This window comes from Bos javanicus, chromosome 22 (assembly GCF_032452875.1).
Source record: "Bos javanicus breed banteng chromosome 22, ARS-OSU_banteng_1.0, whole genome shotgun sequence".
In the NCBI taxonomy this organism is placed as follows: domain Eukaryota; kingdom Metazoa; phylum Chordata; class Mammalia; order Artiodactyla; family Bovidae; genus Bos; species Bos javanicus.
The window spans coordinates 42,906,071-42,924,910 of NC_083889.1; the positions used below are offsets into that span (position 1 = coordinate 42,906,071).

At 47.0% G+C, this 18,840-nt stretch overlaps 1 protein-coding gene across 11 annotated transcripts in view; it reads right to left on the bottom strand.

Moving 5' to 3' along the window:
- KCTD6 (potassium channel tetramerization domain containing 6) overlaps positions 1-18,840 on the bottom strand; it is a 47,983-nt gene that overhangs the window by 4,527 nt on the left and 24,616 nt on the right. For 2 of the 11 annotated variants that reach the window (XM_061397427.1, XM_061397426.1), the window contains exons 2-4: positions 14,308-14,380; positions 13,570-13,633; positions 12,429-12,561 (exon numbers count right to left, since the gene is read on the bottom strand). In XM_061397427.1, the coding sequence (XP_061253411.1) occupies positions 12,429-12,561; positions 13,570-13,633; positions 14,308-14,328 (218 nt within the window). In that variant the 5' untranslated portion in view covers positions 14,329-14,380. The other 9 variants (XM_061397425.1, XM_061397432.1, XM_061397431.1 and 6 more) reach the window with 8 other exon arrangements.

The window sequence follows — 18,840 nt, forward strand, 5'->3', positions numbered from 1 at the left end:
AAAAGATGGACCGGCAGAGAGCTGTGGGAGCCAGCGAGAACGCCAAACATGAAAACGGAGGACTTTGGGGAAGGGCTCGTCTCAGTGGAACTCAGCAGGAATGTTTGGACAACCTGAAAGGGGATTCTAGAATAAAGAAACAATTTAAGTAAAGGGCTGAGGGCTCCTCTACAACATCCCTGATATAGTAAGCAGAATGTGAATAATTCAGAGAACGCAATGGCACCCCACTCCAGGACTCTTGTCTGGAAAATCCCATGGATGGAGGAGCCTGGTAGGCTGCAGTCCAAGGGGTCGCTGAGAGTCGGACACGACTGAGCGACTTCACTTTCACTTTTCACTTTCATGCATTGGAGAAGGAAATGGCAACCCACTCCAGTGTTCTTGCCTGGAGAATCCCAGGGACGGGGGAGCCTGGTGGGCTGCCGTCTGTGGGGTCGCACAGAGTCGGACACGACTGAAGTGACTTAGCAGTAGCAGTGGAGATGCTTCCCTGGTGGCTCGGCTGATAAAGAATCTGCCTGCGATGCAAGGGACCCCGGTTCGATTCCTGGGCTGGGAAGATCCCCTGGAGAAGGGATAGGCTACCCACTACAGTATTCTTGGGGTTCCCTCATGGCTCAGCTGGTAAAGTTTCTGCCTGCAATGCGGGAAACATGGGTTCAATCCCTGGGTTGGGAAGATCCCCTGGAGAAGGGAAAGGCTACCTACTCCAGTGTTCTGGTCTGGAGAACTCCACAGACCTTATAGTCCATGGGATCATAAAGAGTCAGACACGACTAAGTGAATTGCACTTTCCACTTTCGGAGATGTAACAAAGAGGCACTTTAAGAGACTTGCTCAAGGGCCCATGGCTAGAAAGTAACTGAACAGGAGTTGGGGTTTTCTGATTCTTAGTCCAAATCTTTCCACAAACCTCTTCCTCCAACAGAAACTGAAAGAATAATATCCAAGAAATGAGAAATCCAAAGGATTAACTTAAAAACCCCTAACAGCCATCTATTAATGCTATCCACCTAGTAAAGGTTTATTTACAAATATAACAGTAACTCAGCCAAAGTGAGCAGTTATCATGGATTTGTAAAATTCCCTTGAAGCAAAATAGCAAGGACCTACTGTCCAGTGTGATTCGAGACTGCTATCTTCGATCTTAAACAACTCCACTCTGCGAATATCCAAACAGTTGAATAAGACATCGGAGATGCCAAAAAAGAAAAAAGGAGACCAAAGACAAGTAAAAAACAAACGAAGAAACACGTATCATCAAAGTCACGGCTGTTATGCAAGGACCATCCACTATTAATCCTTTCTTTTTTTACTGCTAAATCAAAACAAGATAGCTTTTTGGGCAATCACACACACACACAGTTAGATGATGCTCCTGAATCTGTTCTACAGCAAAAGGCAAGGTTCTATTCCTGTACAAAGATGTAATAAAACCTCAAAGCTTAATAATTCAGGAAAGTAATTATGGAGATCTACATAAGTCCATGTTTCTTTAAAAAGTACCCAAAAGCCTCCCTTCATTCCTGTATAAGATACATCAAAATAAGATGAAGTTACTATCAGTCACTTTCAACAACTACTAAACTGTACCCTCAAAATGAAAATGTTCACTTAAGAGCTATAGAGCAGGAAAAATAGTAATGATTAATTTACATTTTATCTCTATGCCTTACTTCTAAACATCCTCTGTAGAGATGCTCAGATACAGCACAAACAAAAAAAGCAAGGACATTCCTGGTCAACCAATACCCGGATAATCAACCTCTGAACTGATGACTGTTAGGAGAAGGCAATAGCACCCCATTCCAGGACTCTTGCCTGGAAAATCCCATGGACGGAGGAGCCTGGTAGGCTGAAGTCCATGGGGTCGCTGAGGGTCGGACACGACTGAGCGACTTCACTTTCACTTTTCACTTTCATGCACTGGAGAAGAAAATGGCAACCCACTGCAGTGTTCTTGCCTGGAGAATCCCAGGGACGGGGGAGCCTGGTGGGCTGCCGTCCATTGGGTCGCACAGAGTCGGACATGACTGAAGCGACTTAGCAGCAGCAGCAGCAGGACCATCTTAGAGACAATGCAGATGAATGAAATAAAACACAGTGCAAAAGAATTTCCAGAATAGCTTCAATCTCTTCTACTAAGTCATTTTCCAGAGCGTTAACAATTAGAAATGATTCATTTGCTTTTCATCTTCTCTCCCTTCTGGCACTCAGCAGTGGAGGACTTAATGAGAAATTGAAGGACCACGAGACAGACAGCAGAAGGAAGCTCTTGAAATGGGCATCAAATGTGCCTGTCTTATTTGAGGAACACACCCCTAATATTTCAGAAAAACAGACAGGAATGGAGATCATGAAGGTACCAATGAAAAACATCTTTCCTTTATAGTGACCTGCCTTACTAAAACTTGTTTTAAAAAACAATGAATGCAACCAAACACAAAAATTCAAAGACTTCTGACCCTGTAAAATCAAGTTCACCTGAAAAGATCTGACCTTTGGTGCAAATAAAATACATGTGGTAACAACCAGCAGAGTGTTCCCAAAGGAAGTACAGCAGTTCTGAAAATTCACCCAGATGCAACTTCAAAGGTTAATTATGACTAATATATAAATTCTGACAGTGTAGTGTTAGCAGATAATTATGTTAAGGAAAACACAAACTCAAGAATTTATGGAAGCCTTAAAAAAAACTGTTAACAATTTTCTACATTAGCAAATGTGAAAAACACACAATTCAACAAGTGAATGACTTAAAGAATAACTTAAGAACCCCTGAAACTCATTTTCCTTACCACAGCAGAACTCAATTACAGGGTTCGTGGTTATGATGAACTAATTTAGCACACATATTCTGGGCTTATCATTTCTGCTACAGACTAAGAATTCTCTGGAATAAAACTCCTGCTCCTATCCTACATAATAACTTACACATTGCAATACACACCTCCAAACTTGAATAAATAATAAACACATCACTATTTCCTTCCCTAAGTTTCCAGGTAGCCCTTTTAAAATGCCTTTCTTTCTACTGAAATCTTTGTGGCTGGCATTCAGAAGAGACCACTCAAGAAATTCCATCTATACATACCTTCAAAATCACCTTTGTGCTGAATTTCTCTGTTCTTGAAATGTGGGAGTTTTTGAAAGTGAAATACTTTTTATAGTAACTAGTTCCGCAACATCTAAAGGAGTCTTTGGGGTTAACATTCACATACAGGCTGGTTTAAGTACCCAGGCACAGAAGGAGAATATGATTATGGTGTTAGGTGATGCTTGACCACAACCACTACACAAACAGATCATTTCATCCAAAAACGAATCCTTTTTTCTGTCTGCTCTCTCCATGTGGTCTACAAAACAGGTGCTGTAAGTTAAAAGTGACTTTTCCTACTGAAGAGCTACCACAAATAGTCACAAAACCATACCATTCCTCTTACCTTAATTTCTGTAAGATAAAACAGAATAATACCACATTCCCAAAAGAACAGTACCACTTAAGCACAGCACAGAGGCAACACCTGGCCTATAGGGTGACAGATGGGGGCTTGGGGTCTGAGGTCACGGGCAGGCCAGAGCAGGAGAGAGAGAGAAGAAGCCACAGGTGAGGATCCTTAAGCCAGCTTGGCTTCATTACTAATTATAAGACCCAGAGTAAATCACTCTGTATTGCCCAGCTGCTGCTTGGAGAAAAAATAAGTGAGATCACTTACCCACAGTTATGGGTAAACTGGCAAGTGTGAAAATGCTAGTGGCAGTACCATACATACAGTTTCTGTGGTTAATTGAGAAACCTGCGAGTGAACACAAGCAATTCTGAGCCTGGGCATGGAGACCGGGCAAGTATGGAAGAGGAGGGCACTTAATGTGCTTCCAGTCTCCCTCATCAGTCCTCCTTTTCCTGGAGCACCACAAGGGAGAACCACAGGTAAAAAGAGCATCTGGCTTTCACAGAGACCACCAGACGCCTGAACTCTTCATCACAGAAGGAAGGAACTCTAAAGCATGACTCAGGATTATGTCCAAGGCAAAGCCAAATCCAAATAAATATCTGGATTCCATTTTAAATAGACTCCAAATACCAGAATCCAAGACACGTTCAGTGATTCACAGATTCACCCTAGAATTTCTTTATGCAGTAATGCTTTAAGCTGCGACAAATTAAAATTTAAATGACATGAACCTTAGAAACAGCATCTATGGTAGTCCTCACCACTCAATTCTTAATATTTATGATGTTATGCAAAATGAAGTACTAGTATGGTCTGACCAAAGAGCAAGTTGTCTCAACCTACCAACCATGCAAGTTAAAAAAGAGATTTTCCTTTTCCTAGCTACACATCTGTTTATCTGAAAGCATCTCAGTCCTGGGCTCAGCCCTGTGCTAAACGCTGTCCCCTCCCTTCTTTCCTATCTTGGAATCGTTCATATACTCGGGCGTTTGTGACAGCAAAGAAAATGAACATGCCAAGGGGAAACGGTAAGACACGCTCAGGCTACCCCAAACGCTCTTAGCCAAACCAAGTTACCTCGGGTCTCTTGGCACTCAAACCTCTTCCATCACAAAGCCCTAAAACTGGAAGTATCCAACTTGTTCTAGAACTGGTATAGTTGCAGAAACATGATAACTTCAGCACAATATCCAAAAAGGATCTCTGCTTCGTTTCTCGAGTCCCACCCCTCAGACACAGCCTCCACCACTGACAACCCGGCAGGTGCTTCAGGGGCTCCTCATTACCATGGCCATTTATCACCTCTGACGTCCAGCATTAAAAATGCCCTGGCACACACAAATCTGGGCATTAAGAACTCAGCTGCGGTCAGTCTCTCTTTGGGGCAGAAAAATTCCCTAAGGCAGGGTTCAGAAGTCCTGCCGCAGGCTTTAAAATAAGGTAAACTGTAGCCAATAAGCACCACCCACAATCAATCATTTTCCAGCAAACCTCGAGGTGCTCCCGTCCCGGCTTCACTGCTGCCCACTGGCAGAGTCCCCCACCCCGACCCGGGCCCCGGGCGTGGGACGGGAGACACTTGGGGCCCGGGCATGGGGCGCGCACCCGAGCCCTGAACCCGGGTCCGCCGAACCCGCAAGTCCCAGCGGGGCAGGCCCCGGATCCTCCGCCCAAGGCCGGCCTCTGGTCGCGGGCAGCCCGCGGCGGGCTCGTGCCAGCCCCGGAGCGCGCCGCCTGGACTCCCCAAGGTCCCCTGAGCGCGGCCCCGCCACCACCCGGGTTCCCCTCAACCCCGCTGCCCGGCCGCTCCGCGCGGTCTTCTGCTAGAGCCCGGCCCTCCCGAGCCCCGGGCCTCCGCGCCGTGGGCCCGCCCCTACTCACTGCGCTGCGGCGGCGGTGGCTGCCGGGCCGGGAGACGCCGGCGGCCGGAGAGCGCGAGCGCGAGGACGAGCAAGCCCGCGCCCGGCGGCGGCGGCGGCGGCGGCGGCAGAAGGGACGACTGAGCCCGCGCCCGGAGTTGCGGCTGTTGCCGCCCGGCGCGGGCGGCGCCTTTCCAGCGGAGACGCGGCGCCACAGGCGCGGGCGCCCCCTAACGGCGGCGCGGGCTAGTGACCGAAGGGCCGAGCGGCTGGAGAAACTCAAACCAGGCGTAGCCTGGGCGGCTCCTTCATCCTGGCTCCGCGGCGGTCCTGAAGCCCCGCCCCGACGCCCGATCCCGCCCCCGAAGCTCGGGCCCAAGACCCACGTGCTCCACCCAGAATTCGCCCGACGTCCCGCCTCCGCCCGCACTGGGGGATCTGCCCAGCCCCCGACACTTTTCACTAGGACTCAAGCCTAGTTTCTCCTGTCATTTTACTTAAGGGACCCCGACCAAGTGCCAGGCCTGGCGAGTAAAGCGGTCACCAAGAAGGAGGGGCTTCCTAATGAAAGCAGAAACATTAAAGACCCAAGTAAACAGCCGACAAAACAATGACCACACAAAAAAAGTTATGATTATAAAATGTTGGGAGGTACATGAATTCGATGGAGAATAAGCGGAGGGGGCCTCTGCTGCAGATACGGTTGACTATACAAGATCTGGACTCTGGGACTGTGGTCCCAGGACTCCTGGCCTTGCCCTCTGTGGGATTGATAAGGTCACCTCTCCAGTCTTTTGTGGGCGGAGTAGGGAAAGACAGCCAGCTGGAGAGAAGGGCAGCAGAGAAAACGACCAGTGCAAAGGCTCTGAGGATTGAAGGAAGCCCGAGAGGAAGCTGGCACCAATACTGTCCTCATTTCACCACGAAGGAAGCCAAGGCTGCAAGAGTGGGGAATTACCTAAAGTCTCTGAGCTAATTGGTTTCCAAACATAGATTCCTTCCAAACGGAACTCACTTCCGGCTAACCAAATCCCCATCCCTTTCCAGGTGAGATCAGGTATAGGGTTTTTGCCATTTCTCCTTCACAATAAGCAAGAGAGTTCCAGAGAAACATCTATTTCTGCTTCATTGACTATGCCAAACCCTTTGACTGTGTGGATCACAATAAACTGTGGAAAATTCTGAAAGAGATGGGAATAACAGACCGACCTGCCTCTTGAGAAATCTGTATGCAGATCAGGAAGCAACAGTTAGAACTGGACATGGAACAACAGACTGGTTCCAAATAGGAAAAGGAGTACGGCAAGGCTGTATATTGTCACCCTGCTTATTTAACTTATATGCAGAGTACGTCATCCCAGAGAAGGAAATGGCAACCCACTCCAGTATTCTTGCCTGGAGAATCCCAGGGACGGAGGAGCCCGGTGGGCTGCCATCTATGGGGTCGCACAGAGTCGGACACAACTGGAGCGACCTAGCAGCTGCAGCAGAGTACATCATGAGAAACGCTGGGCTGGATGAAGCACAAGCTAGAATCAAGATTGCTGGGAGAAATATCAATAACTCAGATATGCAGATGACACCACCCTTTGGCAGAAAGTGAAGAACTAAAGAGCCTCTTGATGAAAGTGAAAGAGGAGAGTGAAAAAGTTGGCTTAAAGCTCAAAATTCAGAAAATGAAGATCCTGGCATCCCATCCCATCACTTCATGGCAAATAGGGAAACAGTGGAAACAGTGACAGACTTTATTTTGGGGGGGCTCCAAAATTACTGCAGATGGTGACTGCAGCCATGAAATTAAAAGACGCCTACTCCTTGGAAGAAAAGTTATTACCAACCTAGACAGCGTATTAAAAAGCAGAGACATTACTTTGCCAACAAAGGTTCGTCTAGTCAAGGCTATGGTTTTTCCAGTAGTCATGCATGGATGTGAGAGTTGGACTATGAAGAAAGCTGAGTGCCAAAGAATTGATGCTTTTGAACTGTGGTGTTGGAGAAAACTCTTGAGAGTCCCTTGGACTAAAAGATCCAACCCGTGCATCCTAAAGATCAGTCCTGAGAGTTCATTGGAAGTACTGATGTTGAAGCTGAAACTCCAATACGTTGGCCACCTGATGTGAAGAACTATCTCACTAGTAAAGACCCTGATGCTGGGAAAGATTGAAGGCAGGAGGAGAAGGGGATGATGGGATGAGATGGTTGGATGGCATCACTGAGTCAATGGACATGAGTTTGGATAGACTCCGGGGAGTTGGTGATGGACAGGGAGGCCTGGTGTGCTGCAGTCCATAGGGTCATAAAGAGTTGGACATGACTGAGCAACTGAACTGAACTGTACTGAACTTTACCAGTATAACCACTTGCCTTGGAAACTCACCTGTGCGTCACCATTTCGAGTATGTGACTGCCTCTGGTGTTTATCTGCACGATCATCGCAGTTATATGATATTTGGTTTTCTCTGAAAAACTCAGTGGGCTTCCCAGGTGGCTCAGTGGTAAAGAATCTGACTGCCAAGCAGGAGACGCGGGTTCCATCCCTGGGTCAGGAATACCCCCTGGAGAAAGAAATGGCAACCCTCTCCAGTATTCTTGCCTGGAGAATCCCACAGACAGAGGAGCCTGGCTGGCTGAATAGGTTCCATAAATGGCATACGCTTCATTAATATACCTGAGTGCACCATTATATTCAAAAAGACCAGGTGAGGATACAGGGGAATGTGTGTAAAAATAAGCAGTGCACGCAATGGTATATATGGTACAATCCTGATTTTATTTTCAAAAATGTAAATATCCATAGACAAACATTTTGAAGGAAATATATCAAATCATTGATCATAGTCTAGGCAGTAGGATGGGAATATTAGTGACATTACTTTCAAATGTTCTTCTGAATTTTCTATCTTTTCTAGAGTGCGTGGATGCTGAATTTATAATTAGAAAAAAAAGTTTTATTTTTTAAGAAAGATAATTCTGACATTACCCAACACTCAGACCTCCAGGATTTGGTGCCAATGAAAATCCAAAACTGCCCTTTTCTTACTGGTATCCCTGAAGGACTCATTTCCCCTCTCAGGACGTCTATTTCCTCATCTAAAAACTCAGAGGAATTAATTTTTCAGTGGTTGTGTCACTACAATTCCTACATATCTAGAAGTTTTATTGCTATTGTAACTTATCAAATTTACATTTTATAACATATTGATAGTTACTGAAATGTGGTTCATTATCTGTAATTTTATATTCAGCAACTCTTTTAGTTCTAATTGAGTTCTAATAAGTTTATATGCGCTCTTGAATTTTCTATGTAAGCAGTTATAGAGTCTGCAAGTAATAACATTTGGAATCTTCTTGTCCAGTCTTTATTTTCTTTTCCTTATTTTACTGCACTAAAACCTCCAGCACAAATTTGAATAATGATGATAGTGGCCATTTCTATCTTGTTCTTGACTGTTTCTAATATGGCACCATTAAATATGGTGTTTGTTGCAGATTTTTGGTGGATTCCCTTTATCAGAATAAGGGAGTACTATTCTGCTTTATTATGAATGGGTGTTGTATCTTTCTGACCTAGGGATTGAACCTGGGTCTCCCGTACTGTAGGCAGATTCTTTACCATCTGAGCCACCAGGGAAGCCCTGGTGAATTTTATCAAATGTGAGATTTCCCCCCCAATGTAGTTAATTACAATCATGGCTTTTACTGTACTAAACCATCCCTGCATTCCTGGAATAAACACACCTTGATGATGTGTGCTTTTTTTCTTCTTCGTATAGTACTGGATTTCATTTGCTAATATTTTATTTGGAGTTTTTGTATCCATTGCTATGAACAAGATATGCCTACGATTTTTCCTATCATACTCTCTCTCTGTCTGGTTTCATTATCAAAGTGACATGAGCCTCATAAAATAAATTAAGGAGTGGGTGTCTACTCATTAGAGCAGGCTCTGTAAGACTGAGATTTTTCTGTTGTTTGGGTTTTCCAGAGGATTCTCCTATAGGTCATCCTGATTTGGGGCCTGGGGGTAGAGAGTTTACCCTTATATCCTGACTCACAGCATTCAACCTGATCTCAGGGCCCACTTCTCCACCTGCAGAGCTCTTGTGGGGCCACCAGGAATCTCTTTGTTGCTGAATCTGAAAGATACCCTTCAGATCTCCCTGAAGTGACATCACTGACCACACTCTCCTGGGGACAACCTCTTCCCCAGCCCTGTTCTAGTTTCCTCCTCCGTCTCAGACTCATGAAGATGCTCCTCCTCTCGGTTTACCCACTCCTATGCCCCGGTGTCTGGCTGAGGCTGTACCCTCTTCTCCATCTACCCTCCCTGTGGACTAACTCAGATACCTCCATGAATGCCATTATTGTCTCTAAAGCCAAAGCCCTCCCAAACCCATACCTCCAGCCCAGGCCTCTCTCCTGAACTCCAGACCAATAAATGCTGTGTATGCCAAAGCCCCTGCTATGTGCCAAGGACCTATGCTAAATGCTTTTATCCTCTGTATCAGTTATCTACTTCTTACTGTTCAGTTCCTCAGTCGTGTCTGACTCTGCGACCCCATGAACAGCAGCATGCTAGGCTTCCCTGTCCTTCACTATGTCCTGGAGTCTGCTCAAACTCATGTCTGTTGATTCAGCAATGCCATCCAACTATCTCATTCTGTCATCCCCTTCTCCTCTTGCCTTCAATCTTTCCCAGCAAAGGTCCTTTCCAATGAGTCGGCTTTTCGCATCAGGTGGCCAAAGTATTGGAGCTTCAGCTTCATTCCTTCCAATGAATTTTCAGGGTGGCTGCGTGATAAATTGTCCCAAAATTTAATTTAAGGGCTTAAAACAACAAACTTTCCTTTTTTTTTTTTTTTTGGTTACACCACTCAGCCTGTGGACTCTTAGTTTCCAGACCAGGGTCTGAACCCAGGCCAGGGCAGTGAAAGTGCCAAGTCCTAACCACTGGACTGCCAGGGAATTCCCAACAAATGCTTTTTTATCTTACAGTTTCTGAAGGTCAAGAATTTGAAAGCGGATTAGGTAGGTAGAAGATCTTGCAGTCTGGATGTCAGGACTGCTGTTGGCTGGGGCACAGACATGTGCTTCTAGCTAACTCATGTAATTTTCATGTGGGATCTAGTTCCCTGACCAGGGTTGGAACCCCAGCTCCCTGCATTGGGAGCGCAGAGTCTTAGCCACTCGAGCACCAGGAAAGTCCTGCATCTTTTATAGCCTAGCCTTGAGTGACACACCCACAGTCTCTTGGTCTCACAGACCAATACTATTGCAGCATGGGAGCGAATACCGGGAGACAGCATCATTTGAGGTAATCCTGGAGGCCGCTGCACCCTCACAACCAGCAGGACGACCCACCTCATCCCATGAATGCAGATGAGAAAACGAAGGCAAGGAGAGGTCAAGTTGGTGATGAAGGCCACACGGCCAAGTCCGAGAAAAGAGGTTTGAACACCGCTTTGCCTGGCTCCCCTTCCGCAGTCCACCACCGGCTCTCTCACCTTCGACATGTACAAACCTGAATTCTCTCGCCTCACCACCCCCAAACCTCCCAAGTCCCCAGCTCAGCTGGGCAAGTGGCGCCACCGTCCTCCCATCTGTCCAAACCAGCAGCTTTGAGTCACGCCTGCTTCTCCCACCCACTCACTTCCCAGCACCAGATCACCCAGCCCTGCCAAGTCTTCCTCCTCAGTGCAGCTGGGATCCATCTCGCCTTCCCTTTCTTTCTGTCTCCACTACCACTGCGCGGGGCCGAGCCACCCAACTGTCCATCCTGGGCATCTGCCGTAGCCCCACCCAGGCCTCCCTTGCGCTCTCTGCCCCCACGCTATCCCTCTGTCCTCCTCTCTCCAGCGTGAGTCACCTTCAAGAACACAGGGCTGGCTGTGTCACCCTGTCTCCTTTCAACTTCACTGTCCCTGGCTCCCACTGCCTTGGGGAGCCAGTCCCCATCCCCTCCCTCCCGTGTGATCCGGCCCCTGCCCACTGGCCCAGCCTCTCCCCGAGGCACCTCTTCACGCTCTTCACCTTCCCGGCCCCTCTGGTATCGGGAATCCACAGCAAACATTTTCACTTCAGGGCTGCCATCATGCTGTTCCCTTACCTAAAACACTCTTCCCCCAGCCCCCGGGGCAAGCCCATCTCCTCCTCCTTCAGCACGTTGTCATCTCCCCAAAGAGACCTTCCCTGACCTCCCAGCCCAGCTGACGTCCCCCAGCAGTAACTTCCACAGCGTCAGTCCTTTCCTGTCCACCTCACTGCTTCTCAGCTGAACCGTGAGCTCCCTGAGAGCAGGAGCTGTTTTGTCCATTTGGTTCACAACAGCACCCGAGGTCTTCGCCACATGCCTGGCGCTGAGCACCTGCTCGACACCCATGTGACAGTTCAGTGCATTCCCTCCACGCCCTCCCTTCCCCCCAACCCAAACCCCATGCCTCTCTGCCCCTGGACGATGTTTAGTTCCTTAAGTGAAGCACAGTCACCACCGCGTCTGTGCACATGCTGTTCCCGCCACAGGGGTGCCCCTCCCTCCAGTCGCTCTGTTTACTCAGCTAACTCTTGTATAATTCATCAGAAACCAGGGCTGCCAGGTTTATCAAAGGAAAACACAGGATGCTCAGTTAAATCTGAATTTCAGATAAACAACGAATAATTGTTTAAGTATGTCACAAATATTGCACTAAATAACAAGTGGTCCTGTATTTTATCTGGGAACTCTAGCAGGAATGAGCACGGGCTCCCCCTTCCTTTGGGAGACCTCCCTTGCCTCACCCCCTCCCCATTCCTGGGCTCCAAGACCATCCCCTCTGCTTGTCCCCACTGAGCATAAACACTCAGTCTGTTTATGACTATCAGATACCCAGTGGAATGTGACTTTGCTGACAGAGCAGGCCATGTCTCAGCCTTCATTCAGGGAGTCTGGCTTCACCTGGGACAGCCCCAGCCACAAGCCTGGGTGGTGAGGTTTACTGAGTGGAGAAATGAAAAAGCACCAAAGAGAAAAGCTCGAACAAGATGGGAAATGGAACCAGCAAATGAAATGTGGCCCCCAGAGCAGCATGAATCTCTTGGATGATTACCACAGCGGGGAGCACCCCTGCCACCTTACCTCAACTGTGGCACCAGAGTCCCCGCAGCCTCCTGGGGCCCTAGGATGGGTGGGCCAGGCATATGCAAAAAGAAAGTCTGTGCGCCTTCAGGAGGTTCCCCCAAACAGACTGCGGAGCGTTCAAATGGGGGTCCTGTGGGAACCAGAGAGGGAGTGTATGTCTCAAAGATCCAAGAGAGGCTGAGAAAATCCCCTGGGTTGGAAGGTGCCCCCCAAAAGTTAGGGGATGCTGACCAACTGCTTGGAGAGTCCAAGCAAGTCATCTGGGGGCTAAACCTACATTAGGCCACTTGGGGTGATTCAATTACCCTCCTCACAACCCCTCCCAGGATGGAGACATTCTTTCAGGACCTCAGGAGGTAAGGGACCCTAAAGCAGCTGTGTGAATTATCTGGACCCAAGACTTGGCTGAGGGCTTCCCTGGTGGTTCAGATGGTAAAGAACCTGCCTGTAATGTGGGAGCCCCGGGTTCGATCCCTGGGTTGGGAAGATCCCCTGAAGAAGGGAATGGCAACCCACTCCAGTATTCTTGCCTAGAGAATTCTGTGGATGGGAGGAGCCTGGTGGGCTACAGTCCATGGGGTCGCAAGGAGTCACAGGACTGATCGACTTTTATGCTTCACTTTTCAAGATTTGGCTGAACTCCTCCCAACTACCCCTCCTGAGGTTTGCTGAACAGCCGAGGGGATGGCCTGTGGAAAAACCCACTCCACTCTGCCTTTCTCGGTGCTCGGTCTTGTCTCTTCTGTGTGTGCGTCTCTCCCTTTCTCCCCCTCAGTCCTTGGGCCACTGGTTTCACTGTCTCAGCTTCTCCTGGGACTGGTAAAGGCTTCCTTAGCCTTTTGCTCACTGGCTGCCCTGACTGGGAAATCCATTTCTAAACAGTCTCCTGGCTCCACCCTGGGGCCTGGCTCCAGTTCCTCCGCACGCTTGCCCCAGCCCCTGAGCCACCTTCTTGCAGCCAGCAAGGTTTCCAACGCCTCCCCCACTTCCAGCCATGGAGACACTTTGGTAAATTTGACAAGAGCGTTTTTCCTTTTTATAAGGTTTCTAATTACCTATTACGTCTAATCTTCTCTTTAATCGGCTTCCAAAACTCAGCTTGGAGCTACAGAACCAGGGGAAGGAATCTGGTTCTCACCAGTGTTGAGAGAGAGGCCCTGTGGTCGTCCTTGGATGTCACCAGCCTCTTCACCATTCTGACTCTGTAATTAAAGGGATCAGGAGGTCAGCTTCTGTCTTTAGTCCCCCGAGTGTTTTAGTGGGCCACATGTGAGAAGTTCACGGGCCTTGAGAGTCCTTCTGTGCCAAAAGGGAAGAAAACTGCCTGACCATGGCATGGCCAGCTGGCACGCAGGAGGCAAGACAACTCCCGATTCTGAGTTCTCACCCTCCCTGACAGCTCAGTGCTCTAAATGCTTGTCAGTAACACATTTCAGGCCTCTGCTGCCCTCCTGCCTGTTGCTAATCCAAACCATTTCCTCGGCATGGGAGTCCTAGTTTAGCAAGAGCCTTATTCACTTAGCAGAGCACACCGCTCTCTGTCCAGTCCCTCTCAGGCTGAGTCTCTTCTTCTTAACACATCCAAGGCCTCTCTTTCCACATGCCCTCCTGCCTGGATGCTCTCCCCCTAACCTCATGTACTATGGGAACACCTGTGTACCCCGCCCCCAACACCCAAATGCATTGCTTTTATCAAGGAGTCCTGTGGGACTCTGCCTGAACTATAGCTGTATTACCTTTCGAAAGCCCCTATGTTTTACACAAGGAGCAAATAACAATATTAGTAAAGCTGCCACAGAAAAGGATCTGTTCATGTCCCAGGGGCTTCTGAAATATAAGGTCTATTTAAAAGGCAGGAACATTATTTTAAACCTACTGAAATGTCCTTGAGTTTCATGATGATGGTGGGGGTTCAAACCTCACTGGCTAATACTGGATCCATTGTTATCCTGGCCAAAAAAAAAAAAAAAGAGAGCATCATGTAGAGAAGTAACTATAGTAACCGTGTAAAGAGCCATGCTTCAGGATTCAGAATTCTACACGTGTCACTGATTTCCTGTGCCTGACGTCAGGTTCCGAGACAGAGCGGAGCACGCAGGGTGGGGCTCCAGCTGACTCACTTGGCCCTGTCACCAGCAGTATGGGTCTGGACCCTCAGCCACAGTTTCTTCCATCATAAAGTCGAATAAAGCAACTCTGGGGCAGGGTTGTTATGACAGTGAAGTGAGGCAATTAGAGTATGAAAAACTCTGCTAATGCAGAGCCTGGCATAAAGTCGGCACACAATAAATTGGTAGCTCTTATTCTAATAACTAATTGCTCTACTGCTGATCTGGAAAGATAAATATAGAATCGAAACTCTGGCAGGCAGCAGGAGAACTGGGCTAAGAGAGGGGGTTACTTTTTGAGACTTGGTGATGTGATTGTTCCACCAAGGTCTCTTAAGACATCTATTTATTTTGGTTGCAAGTTGAATATTGTCCATCTTGATAACAGCAGTGGATAATTAAGAAACAATGGCTTCCACTGACATTCTTATAGCATTTGTGTAACAAGCTAAATTTTATCTTCTTATAACCCTTTCTGTTATAAAGATAGACCAAACCTGATCCTGTAATGTCACGAGACTAAATTGGCAGGGTAATGTGATTATACAAAATAATACATAGGAAAGTAATAAATTTTTATCATTTGGAGAGGAATTGTGTCCCCCTCCCCAACCTTGGCTGATTTTGTTTGTTTTTAGTAAATTTTGTCACTGAGATATAACATTCATATATCAAATGTGCATAAAACATAAATGAATGGTTTGATGAATTTTTCACCAAGTGAACACACCTTGTAACCAACACCCAGATCAAGAAACAGGCTACCACCAGGACGCCAGAAATTCCCTCATACACCATTTTTCTTACTTCTCCTCCTCCTTCCTCTTCTTTGAGATACAATTTACAAACCACTCAATGTATCCATTTAAAATACACAGTTTGATGAATTCTTCTAAATTCATACAGTGTGCGGGGGGCTTCCCAGGTGGCGCTAGTTTAGGTAAAGAATGTGCCTGCCAACGCAGGAGACACAGGAGACGTGGATTCGACCCCTGGGTCAGGCAGATCTTCTGGAGGACGAAACGGCAACCCACTCCAGTATTCTTGCCTGGAGAGTCCCATGGACAGAGGAGCCTGGTGGGCTACAGTCCACGGCGTCACAGAGAGTTAGACATGACTGAGCGTATATAGTGTACAACATCACCACCACCCACTGTTAGAATACTTCCATCACCCCCAGAAAGTCCTCTGGTGCCTGTTCAAGGCCAACCTCACTTCCATCTCTAGCCCCAGGCAACCACTGATGCGCTGTCTCTTGCCTCTAATAAAATGTTCATAGAGAAGCATACAGAAGCCAACATCCAATGGTATGTTTGTGTCTGACTGGCTTTTTATCATAAAAGAATAAATATGAATATAGCAAGATTACAGTTTCCTAACTGTGGCGCATGAAAGACGTTCAGGTGTCACCTAGACAATTAGTTGATACCTGAATTGTGTTTTTTTCTAAGATACCGGAAAATAACTACGACATAAAGCCCTCAGTATCACAGATACTGTTGCTTTGAGCTAGAATAGGTTTTAAAATGAATCAATTTTAAAAAAACATGTTGATAATAACATAGATAGTCCATAGATAACGTGAAAATTTTAAGGGTGTGTGCAGCAAATGTTGAAGCCAGTCAAATAGTGACCTAGATTGAGAGAAATCATTTCTCTGAGCTCTGAAATTCTCTACAGATCAATCAATATGCAGGCTTTTAAAAATAATGTTTAAAATTTTAGGGCTATTCAGGTGTTTTATTGACCATTTCTACACTTTTTTATTGAGTGCCTTCTACATGCCAGATGCTAGATAAATGCTCACTTAGAGATTTTAGTCACACCACTTTTGTATCTACATCATAAATATTTTTTACTGGACTTTGATGGTAAATGGGCTTTCCTGGTGGCTCAGGCAGTATAGAATCTGTCTGCAATTCAGGAGACGTGGGTTTGATTCCTGAGTTTGGAAAATCCCCTGGAGAAGGGAATGGGCAACCCACTCCAGCATTCATGCCTGGAGAATTCCATGGACAGAGGAGCCTGGGAGGCTACAGTCCATGGGGTCACAAATAATTGGACACGGCTGAGCGACTAACACTTTCATTTTCATTCTGATGGTAAATGCAGTGACAACAGGAGTGTGTGGTTATGCATTCTCACAAAGCAGTTGCCCAGCCAGTTCTGGGCTGACACGAGAAAGAACCAGAATTCAGGGAAGGGAGAGAAAGTGTGTTTGGTGATGAGGGGGTTGGCTCAAGGGAGGGGAAATTTGGACAGTAGTTTAAAAGAAAGGAGGATGGTTATAGCAAAAGCAGAATTAGAGCAGAAAACAAACATATTCCAGGGTCAAAAGAGTTGATTCTACTGGCAAATGCAGAGTTGAGAAAGGTGAAGAGTTAGCAACAGGACTAGAAGGGCTGATCCAAATGTTGACTACTCTCAAACAACTATGCACTGGACGCCATGGAAACTAACCAGAGAAGCAGTCATAGTGTCAATCCATTGTGGAAGATATAGAGGCCGGCAGGATGGCTGCATGGACAGATGGATACTGGACAGCTGGATGGATGACAAAGGCAGGAAAGGATGGCTGCTCAGATGGATGGTCATCTGCCACATGTAAGATATTCCACATCCATACCTGTGTTGTTAAGTCCTAAAATTAAAGCTCTGTATTATGTGCTGCCTTGACATCTGATAAAATTGGGAGGACCTTAAATGGCCTAACCACAAGTCTCCTTATCCATTTTTCTGCACCCATAAGGTCCCCTAGCCATATAACCCTTCTTGTTGAGGGCATCAGGCACAGTTCCTGCTTAACCCTGAGCAGTGGGCTTCAGTTCCTGCCAGCCCATGGAATTATTCCAAAAAGCCAATCAGATCCTCCTGCAGCAGCTAAGTGGCACCTCGCCTCTTGTGACGACGCATTCTTGGTCCCCAAGTGTATTCTCATGTGGTCCTGCGTGGGTGTGTGGCGTCCTCCTCCCAAGGCTGAGAGAACCAGGGACTAACAACTGCTGTCAGTCTCATCTGCCCAGCGCAAGGGTCGTGTGTCTGGCCATCCCCGCAACCATAGGGTAGGAATACCTCCCACTAATGGGGAGAAGAGGAGGTGATCAAAACAATTCCCCCCCCGCCCATTTTCCTTTGCTAATGGAACCTGCGTTTCATTCAAGGAGTCATCCTCCCTAACATGACTTATCCCCAGCTCAGAGTTAAAATCCTAACTGGTTTAATTCCACCTTAGGGGTCTCATTAGACTCTAGCATGTAATTCAGTTCTGCCAACTGCAATGTAAAGTATATTTGATGGGATGACTGTGGGAAAGGTTTCCTGGTTTCCAAAAAGTGAGTGAGTGAGTGAAAGTCATGTCCACTGTTCGCAACCCATGGACCATACAGTCCATGGAATTCTCCAGGCCAGAATATGGGAGTGGGGAGCCTTTCCCTTCTCCAGGGTATCCTCCCAACCCAGGGATCAAACGCAGGTCTCCCCTATTGCAGACGGATTCTTTACCAGCTGAGCCACAAGGGAAGCCCAAGAATACTGGAGTGGGTAGCCTATCCCTTCTCTAGCAGATCTTCCCAACCCAGGGATCCAACTGGGGTCTCCTGCATTGCAGGCAGATTCTTTACCAAATGAGCTATCAGAGAAGCCCTCCTAAGAAGAAGAAACTGGAATAAAAGCCCCCTGCTCTACCTCTGGATATTGCTGTATCCAGGTAGGATGCCTTTACCTGCTGCTCCAGTTAACCTGTGACCACCAGTAGACACAGCCTACTCTAGAGAAGGATGAGAGAGAGCAGGGAAACCTGGGTCCTTACCAACACCAGTGAGCCACTGATTCAACAGCCACACCTTTGGATGACGTATTTTCTTACTATTTATGCCAGTCTGGGTCGGCATTTTCTCTTCCTTGCAGCTGAAAACATCCTTTTGGCATGTCATCTTTAAGCTGTATTGGTTAACGTGAATTCCTTAATCTATCCATCCATGACATTCTTCTTCTTTTTTCTCACGCATGGCATTTGTAAAGAGTTTTCAGAAGGACCTTAATGTCTAAATTGACAGGTTTAATTAATAAAGATAAGAACTAGGAATCGAGTAACTATTATGTACACTCATAATATCCTTGACATAGGTTATTATTATTGCCCCTGTTTTATAGAAATTTTGTGGAGACTCAGACAGGTGTATGATGAGCCCAGATCACACAAACAGCAAGTGTCCGAGCCAGGATATAAAGGCCAGTTCTTACTGTCTTGCCAAAACCCTGCAGGGCATCCCATTCTGAGTGAGTCTGGCAGGACTAGGAAA